Source organism: Rhododendron vialii, chromosome 11a (genome assembly GCF_030253575.1).
Source record: "Rhododendron vialii isolate Sample 1 chromosome 11a, ASM3025357v1".
NCBI lineage: Eukaryota > Viridiplantae > Streptophyta > Magnoliopsida > Ericales > Ericaceae > Rhododendron > Rhododendron vialii.
Window position 1 is genome coordinate 39317379 of NC_080567.1, and position 9498 is coordinate 39326876.

Below are 9498 nucleotides of genomic sequence, written 5' to 3' on the forward strand. Positions count from 1 at the left end.
TGTGGTTGAATCCCAATAAATTAGGAAATGGTTGAATCCCATTAAATGAATAAATGGTTAAATTCCACTAATTTAGGAAGGACATACACACACACATATGGATATCTTATTATAAGGGTAAGATAGGTAATTCACTATCTAAAAGGTTGAAAACATAACCGTTCAAAATGATCAGGATGAATATTTACGTGGAATGAGATCTGAAGATGAATATTTAAGCCCCCACAAATAAATTGGGACGGAGAGAGTATTTTATAATGTAAAAAGTTTAAACTTCAGAAAACAAAACCAAAAAAAAAAAGGAAAAAGCATTGATCGTATGATTCACTTCCCCGCCTCCGCCTAATGTACATGTATACTTCATATTTGATTGGTTGTCAACAACAATTAATGAATGAATTTCCTCCATGAAAAGAGCAATAAAATGTAATACGTTTATGACTTTTCCACCGCCTTTGCGAATTTCCTACTACTTTCTTTTTTCTTTTCTTTTCTTTTTTTTGTTTTCTCTCTTTGCACAGTCTTTTTTTCCCCCAATTGTAATAAATTGCACCAGCGTCAAATATATCCGTTTGGTTTAACATTTTGAGAGTTACTTTTAACTCTCGACACAATTTTCAATAAATCTTTCTCTCTATTTTTTTCCACTCATTATCATTCTAACTCTCAAAAATAATTTTTTAAAATGTAAACCAAACAAAGAAACCTTTCCAAAACAAACTCCCCTCCGGCCTCGACTCCCTCTATTTGAGAACTTGTCATGATCGAAATTCATCTCTCTCTCTCTCACTCTCTCTCTCTCTGAGATGGAACTTGTTTGTTTGTACACTTCTTGTCCAACATTACAACCACTCCATCCATCATTTAGTAGTAGTACTATTTGATTCCTTCCTCCTTTTGTTCTCCTATTGGCACGTATACGCATTACTAGTGTATGATGGATGCACACAAAATTACCATGAGTGGAGAAACAAATACGAAGCAGAAGCAGCAATTAGGAATGAGGAGAGACCTCAGAGACAGAATCTCAGAGATGGACAAGGCTCCGTCTCCGGCTCCTCCTATGGAAGATTGTATGAGGGAATGTATGCGAAAATTGGGTCTATGGTACACTCGTACCTTCAAGCCCTTCATGACTCACGAAGAACTTGAACCTATCATGGCCTCTCTTGGCTTCGTACCCCTTCCCTCCTATATTGACTCATCCCTCAACGGAGCCGGAGCCGTCTGGAGGGACTATGCCTATTCTGCCTATTATTCTCCACGAGGAGGAGGAGAGTGGCGGCGTTCCATTACTGATTTTCCTGAACAACAACGCCCACCACCAAGACCCCGCCTTCCCTACCCCAGGATCGACGGCCTCCACATCTACACCTACACCGCTTTCTTGGATGCCCTCAACTTCTACCTCCGCATGACCGACATCTCTGATCTCTTTCACATTCGGTACCTTCCCTTTTTTTTGTTTTGTTTTCCCCTCCTTCCTTCCTTCCTTTTCAACTCTTGTACGCAATTAATATACCTACCTACCGTCTACTATTTCAATTTGGTACTAGTAGTAAAGTGGAGTATATTCTTTTGCCGCAAAAAAGGCAAATTTATTGATACTGGATAGCCGAATTACTCTACAGCACTTCTTTCCTTTATTTGATTATTAGTATCTCTGCAGTTAATGATTCATTGGATGGATGGCTGAATGCATGTATGTATGGTCAATTGATTGAGACTCCTGCTATTTTGACTCTGGCCCTACACTTTGTTGGCTACACTATATGGTTTTCTACTATATTTGTTATTAGCTTACTTGGAGGCCAGGCAAGCTTAAGTTTCCCATATTTCCAGTACCTAACTACTTTTGTTCCAAAAAACAGCCTTTCTTTCCTTGATTTTTGAGAACCAAGATCATATTTTCATTCCCCCACCCCCCCCCCCCCCCCCCCCCCCCCCCCCCCGCTTATTGATTGTCAATAAGAGGAGATAAATCCAATCCAGTGGCAAATTTTCTTTTATAGTAAAGAAAAGAACTGGCAAACATTGTTTTGAAAAAGTCACCCAATATGGAAAAACAGGAATAGTACATTCAAGGAGATAAAAATTGATGGCGAAACAAGCGCAAAGTTCAAATCAGTTACTGCCTTTTAGGCTTTTAGCTATAGATTGACTATACATATAGGAGGATGTAACATACCTATAAAAGTAGCACTCAACTAGTGGATTGCCACAAACTTGCAATTATTCATTATTGGGAAAAAAGCACAGCCTGTTTTTGGACACATCATTGGTACTTTTTGTCATAGATTGCATTTCCATTCTTTTTCTTTGTTTGGTTAAGTCTGATTATGGTTGTTCTCCTTTGATGTCTACAAATATTTACGATGCGTTTTTGTGTTTTATTTTTGCCATGTTTCTGATATGCATTCTCAATGCAGTTCAGCTTCTCAATTATGTCCCCATACACACGAGACAGATTGAGATCATTTTCATACTTGCTCCACAACCACTCACTCATCCTTCTAAAATTTGATATCGTCAAGTGTCTGATAGAAGCTCCACATCCAGTGGCACAATCTAGCTATTGCTTTACGTGACCTTGGTAGACTAACGTAGCTCTAGCTTCAGTTAATAAGTAGCACAGAAGCATACTTGATAGATGTTATGGTCACATAAATATGACAGAACTAAAGTGAGATTCCCACATCTCCTATAAGATAAAGTTATTAGGAGCCATTTCGGTATTAATTGATAATGTGTTTGGTGAGCTTTTTTTGTTCTCTTTTTCTCTAAACATTCACATGATAAGAAAATTAAGTTGTACTTTAGATTATCGGTAGACATGCTAATCCTTGTTTTGAAGGCATCTGTGTAAGAGTATTAAAAGAGTGAGACCACGAGAGACCCTTGCAATATGTGTTGTATGTTCTTTATGGCTTTTCTCATCTGTGGCATTTTAAAATACAATATGAGTGGTCAATACTTAGAAGAGTGGCCTGGATAATTATGAATCTATCTACTACTTCATTGTACAGTTTGTACCCCATTTCCGTGAATGATGGGATAATCTTTACCAACATGACAGTTCCAAAGTCATCGGCTTATAACTAATTATGTTAAACCCAATACAAACGTTTTCTATTTGAGACTGGTGTCAAACTGATTGATTTGTTTAAGTCTCCATTAATTTCCCTAGGACTGCTATGTGTTAAGTCCAGAAGATCGTTCATGTCAATGGTGTTTGTTAGCTTTTTCTGGCTTGATTCCAAATGATCTGTTTCAATCCCTTCTGTGGCTACTGTGTTCTTTATATTGATTCTTGACTGCCAAGCATCAGCAAGTGTATTGGTACAAAGATGTTGACGTAACATATACGATGAGAAACAGTCTCATATAAAGTTATGTCCTCGTGTGTGTGCTTTAAACACAGTTGATCGAATCCATCCAATATGTTATCGAGTCCATTTTTTGTGTAGCATCTGTGGGGAGGCTGCTTCCTTTTGCACATTTTGAATGCTTGGTGTTTTTTAGAACTTGATGAACTGTTATGTATCCTGTTATAATCAATCCTAATTGAAGGCTCCATAATTTAGCAAGTCTTTATGCCTCCCCACTCAGTAGTAATTTTATTTGATGTGTATGTGAGATCCAAGATCTAAAACGCCATTACTAGGTGGATTTTGCATTTTAGCTTGGAAGCTAATTCATACTGTTGTTTGATTAGCATAAGTCCAGTTCCTGGTGGTTGAAAACCCCCTAAACCTGGAACAGGAAAAGGGACTAAGTGAGCAGAGAAAGTCACAATTGCTAACATCCTTGTTTCTAATAATGTTATTAGCTAAATGATTTTGGGTGGTTTCAGGCTAAATAATGTTATTAAGTGAGCTGGTCCCTACTTTCGGATGTATATGCTAGATTTGCTGCTATTATATCAGATGTCTTGGGCTTTATATGTACTTCATGCTTTATTTCACTCTCATTTCAGGGGGATGCCACTCCACAAAGTACATGACAGGAGCAAGTTGTGGCGTCGTATGGAAGAAGATGATAGTGTGTTTGTTTATAGAGAGGGGACGCTGGATCAAGTGGCATACGCTTCTGATCACAAGAACAAGAATGACTTGACCACTGTCAGCAAAGGGTGCAATTCGATGCTTATCCGGAGTTAGGGCACTAGCTCACCCACATGCTGCATTGTTCCGTTGAAAGATATCATAGTGTAATCATCATCGTAATTGGAACAGGTTTAACTCTGTTACAATGGCGCCTAAATAACCTCACTAGATATACATGCATATGCCCCTATTTTCGGTGACAGTTTTGTAATAGTGGAAGGACTTCATTGTTTCTGATACATCACATTCCAATTTCTTCCCGATATCTTCCAAGAAAAAGTTGGAAATGGATCCTAAAGTTTAAACATAAAGCTCAATATGGAACCCGCTAGATCAAACTGGAAGACCTATCTGCCAAGCAGTCACAAAACTTGACTACATCACTTGATTGGCTTGCTTGTGACTATTTTTTTTTATCAGAAACATATGCCCGCAGGCTTGCTTGTGACTATTTTACTTCAATATTGTCTTGAAACAGAGATCTGGACGGCTATCCAATCAACAGTAAATATGTGGTGGACCTGAGTTTGTTTGATATTGGGATCCATTCGGCCTAAATATGTTTTTTGGTATTTTTGTTTGTATTTTCTGAATTTGTGTTCAATTCATATAATTTGTAGGGAGGTATTCCCGAACAGGTGCAAAATGAGCCCGAGCACGGTCAACAAAGGGTCAACGCACTGTGGACCACTGATATGAGAAGTCAATGGTCCAGAAAGGTTGTACGATTCTCGGTACAATAACATGAGACGTTATTGGACCAGATACAAGGAAAGTGACATGTGATGCCACTGTTCAGATACATTGTTCGGCAAGAGAAAAGCCGAACAGAAGGAGAGCTCCTTAGAAAGGATATGGTCCAAATTGTTTCCTTAGGACCAGTTACATGTGAAGTAACTGGTCCAGACCATTTGTTCGGCTATGAGACGGCCGAACAAGGAAAGAGGTCCTGTCAGATGATGAAATAGAGGGAACATTCCGGAAGAGTCCAGAAACAGTGGTATTCCGTTAAGGAATAAGATCCCGAGAATATAGGGTCTGAGAAAGATACCCAATGAGAATGGGATGTTCGGTCAGTAATGGAAAAGAATCCTGAAAGGACTCTTTTCCATAAATTGATAAAGGAAACGAGAATCCTTGATATCCTGGGTTTCCTATACGAGTTGGGAATCCTATGGCAATAGGGATGCTTGGGCACCAAGCATCCGAATGTCTATATAAACAGAGCAAGCCTAGAGGTAAAAGGTACGCAATACACTGCAATCTTATTGCTTTCCTACTGATAATTAGGGTTTGATCATTAGTACGAAATACTAACAAAGGCATCGGAGGGCCTTTGCCACGAGAGGCAAAGGTGCGCTCACTCCTTGTCTGTTTTGCAGGATAAGGGTTTCTCTGACGAATTAGGGTTACGTTCAAGAGGCACGTGGAGCCGCTGCATTCCAGTGCTGTTCAAAGCACTACTTGAATTTATCCACCTACAATTGGCGCCGTCTGTGGGAATCGAAAGAGTTCCCTTTGAAATACGACCATGGTGGAAGTAGAGCCAGCAACGCCACACAACCCAAAGGATGTGTTAGTTGGAGGAGGGAATAAGTCACCACCCGGGGCTCCGAGAAAGCCCGAAGGAGGACACAAAAGGACCACGAGTAAGGGCCAGCCCCTTACTACCCACGGCAACTCCAGGAATAGAGATGGAGAGACGGCATCGAAGTCCACGAGAAGGACTAAATCCCATCAAGGGGATGAATCGATTGCACACTCCAGAAGTGTATACCGTAGCGAAGACGTTCTTGACAAAAAGAGACAAGAAATTGAGGAATATGCTCATTTAATCAAAAAATGAGAACATGAAATCAGAGAACTAGAAAGAATCAGAGAACATCCGGAAGACTCTGGACATCCATTTCAGTACGTGATACTTAAACAGAACGCAAGTACGAAATACTTGTATGATGTTCCAAGGTACGTGAAACTTAAAGTGTGAAAACACTTGTGTGGAACTTAAAATGTGAGAACACTTGTGTGGAATTTAAAGACCACGAAATATCCAAGTACAAGAAACTTAACATTGCATACGAATACATGCATACAAGCATACGAATATATGCACAAACAGTCCACAGCATACAAAAATATGCACAAACTTGGAAAGCATACGAATATATGCATAAAGTACGTGACACTTTAGCCGATTTAAAGTACGAAACAACTTACATAAGTACGAAATACTTAAACTTTTCACAAAACATCCATGATAGAAATATGTGGAACAAGTATCTTGACAGGAATCATTCAAAACACAGATATAAAGAAAGGCAGAGCTCATTCATCTTCAGTGAGATCTTGCACAGAAGAAGGAGCAATTACAGGAGCTACTGGTGCAATCACATCATCAGTGGAAATTTCCTCTCCACGTTGACCATCACTGACTTCCTTTTGGCCAGGATTGGTCATATCAATCTGAGGCTCCACTTCAGAAACAGGTTGCTCAGCAGACACGTTCACCACCTGCTCATCATTCATCTCTTCTGCAATATCCTCCTCTTGACTGGCAGCACTGGGTAGTTCAATATTGGTCCAGAGAGGAGATGATTCTGGAATCTCAGCTTTGGCAAGGCAAGCTGTCCAAGAAGCCACCCAGACTTGGTCTTGTATCCCAGGCATTTGGCTTGTGTAACTTTCCGTGGCCACCTTGATCCCTTCGTTGTATCCCTTCTCAAATGTAGCTTTGGTTTCATTCTGACTCGCCTCGAGTTCCTTCAGCGTCTGATTTAGGCTGTCCTCAGTCCCCTTCAGTTGTCCCTTTAAACCATCAGCCACTCCCAAGGCTTGGTTTCTTTCTCTCTCAAGCCTGATGATGGTGCGTTGAAGCTTGTTGTTCTCACCGACCAGTTTGGCACGTTGGGGCTCAGATTGGCTGAGTTTTTGAGCCATGGCCACCATTTTTTGCATCACCTGGAAACGTTCAAAACAGTTAAACAAACGCTATGGTATACTATGGTTTACAAAAGTGAAATTTTACCTTGGCATTGTGAGACATGAATGAGTTTAGAAGGTTGTCAGGCGAGCTCGCCACCTCCTTCTGCATATCTCCTGGCAGCAGAAAAGCTTGAGACAAGGCAAGGGCAGTGCCTTCTGACTCAACACTGTCCCGAGCAGTGATAGCTCGGTTCCCGTGTGAGAATGGAGGAGCCCAGAGGGGAGCAGGTGATGAGGAGGATGTAGGGGGTCTTTCTTGAGTTTCCTCCACTCGTTGACGTTTCTCACGGTGAAGGGCTTCAATCTCTTCAAGGGAAAATCCTAGGGGAGCATCTGTTTGAGTTTGAGGGCGACGACCACGACCTTGAACACTTTGGCCCCGACCACGACCTCGACCAGGAATGGTGAGGAGGCTGCCCAAGTCAATCGGCCGGTTCATCTCTGAAGTTGAGAAGGTACGGCCGCTGGAAGACGAGTTGGATGTCGAACTGGAAGCTTCCTCAGCAAGAGGGATTGGTTCGTCAGAGATCGGAGGTGTCCGAGAACGCCTTTCTTCTTGTTCGGGAACTGGTCTTGAAGGGCCAGCTATTGCAGGGGTATCAGCTGCTCGGGTTCGCCGATCAATAAACCCACCGTATGAAGCTTTGTAGCTGAGAAGCACTTGAGCTGCTCTTGCTCGGCCTGCAAGGTATGTCCCTTCGCCGTTGAATGCAAGTACTCGTCTGATATCAGCTACGTGAACTTGTGGGGTTATGATGTTATAACCACGGTTGATATTTGATGCTGAAACAAAGCACAAGTAATTAGAAGCACGAAAAAGCTCTCCCTATGAAAAAGGACAACACATATGAAATTAGGGAAAAGCACTAACGTGGGCTCCCGAATATGTGAGGGGCATGAAAACCAATCACTTGGTCGTCCTCATCTCTGGGTTCGAAGTTGCCCGTAACGATCAGAAAGTCATCATCATCCCCTCGAGCAGAGTCAGGGAGTTCAAGGACTAGCTTTTTTCTAGAATCCCTACTTTTTAGATAATAAGTAAGGGCATCCCCAGTTCTGGAAATACTGTATAGATGGTGAATATCATACAGGCCTAGCGAAGTCCCTAACATTTGGTTTAAGGTATTTATGCCCATAACTACCCTGAAGAAATTAGCAGAAACCTGCATTGGCGAAAGCCTGTAATACGCTAAGACTTGGCGGAGCAGAGGGGCTAGGGGAAACCTAACTCCGCCTTCAACGACGGCTACTACTGGAATATGAAGGGTGTCAAAATCGAAGCTTTCACGAATGGCATCCTCAGGAGCCAAAACGGTAGCTACGTTGTCAGGAATCCCATATCGAGATCTAAAACTAGCCATGGTTTGAGGAGTATTACAATGTCTACGAAATCTCCCCATTACCAGAAAACCTTTTGGGGTTCTTTGAAGTATAAAGAAAGGGGACGATGAAACCCTAACGAAAGATTGTGAACAATCTACCAAGAGAAAAAGAGCAGTAAGGAGAGGAATGATGACTTACGAAAAATAGTCGATTGAATCCCTAAAAGCAGAAAGGAGGAGGTCTTGAAATGATGAACAGAGCTTCAATGGCGGGTAAACCTTGAAATCGCCTCTTTCTGCTGAGGAAGTCTAAGAGAGAGATTGAGATTTTTGAAAATGGGACGAAAACCCAAAAATACCCCAAAAGTGGGTGGCGTACGTGAAACGTCATCCCAGACGCCGTTTGAGCGTTCCGTTTTCCCATAAACACGTCTGTTCGTATTTAATGAAACGCAATACGATGATCGACGCGTGTAAAGGTTAGGGCTAAAAGCCTGTGACGGCCACAAGAAAAGATGATTTTTTCTTAAGCAAAGTGATGAAACATTGCACCAATATGTGAAATAGGGTGCAGAAACAAAGTGAATTTGTTCGGTTAAAAGCTTTACTCGTCATCTGAGTAAAATATAAACGAGCAAAGCTGGGGAGCAATTGTAGGGAGGTATTCCCGAACAGGTGCAAAATGAGCCCGAGCACGGTCAACAAAGGGTCAACGCACTGTGGACCACTGATATGAGAAGTCAATGGTCCAGAGAGGTTGTACGATTCTCGGTACAATAACATGAGACGTTATTGGACCAGATACAAGGAAAGTGACATGTGATGCCACTGTTCAGATACATTGTTCGGCAAGAGAAAAGCCGAACAGAAGGAGAGCTCCTTAGAAAGGATATGGTCCAAATTGTTTCCTTAGGACCAGTTACATGTGAAGTAACTGGTCCAGACCATTTGTTCGGCTATGAGACGGCCGAACAAGGAAAGAGGTCCTGTCAGATGATGAAATAGAGGGAACATTCCGGAAGAGTCCAGAAACAGTGGTATTCTGTTAAGGAATAAGATCCCGAGAATATAGGGTCTGAGAAAGATAC

The 9498-nt window shown here is 41.6% G+C and overlaps 1 protein-coding gene across 1 annotated transcript; it reads left to right on the forward strand.

Moving 5' to 3' along the window:
* Nucleotides 1-737: 737 nt before the first annotated feature.
* Nucleotides 738-4627, forward strand: LOC131307840 (uncharacterized). The gene is made up of 2 exons (XM_058334553.1): nt 738-1446; nt 3977-4627. Exons 1-2 carry the CDS (start codon nt 935-937, stop codon nt 4158-4160), a joined length of 696 nt encoding a protein of 231 aa, XP_058190536.1. The 5' UTR covers nt 738-934; the 3' UTR covers nt 4161-4627.
* Nucleotides 4628-9498: the final 4871 nt, after the last annotated feature.

Bases quoted from the DNA above. Each gene is read 5' to 3' on its own strand.
- LOC131307840 (XM_058334553.1), top strand. From the start codon at position 935: ATGATGGATGCACACAAAATTACCATGAGTGGAGAAACAAATACGAAG. The intron at 1,447-3,976 runs GTACCTTCCCTT...CTCTCATTTCAG, and splicing joins TCTGATCTCTTTCACATTCG to GGGGATGCCACTCCACAAAG.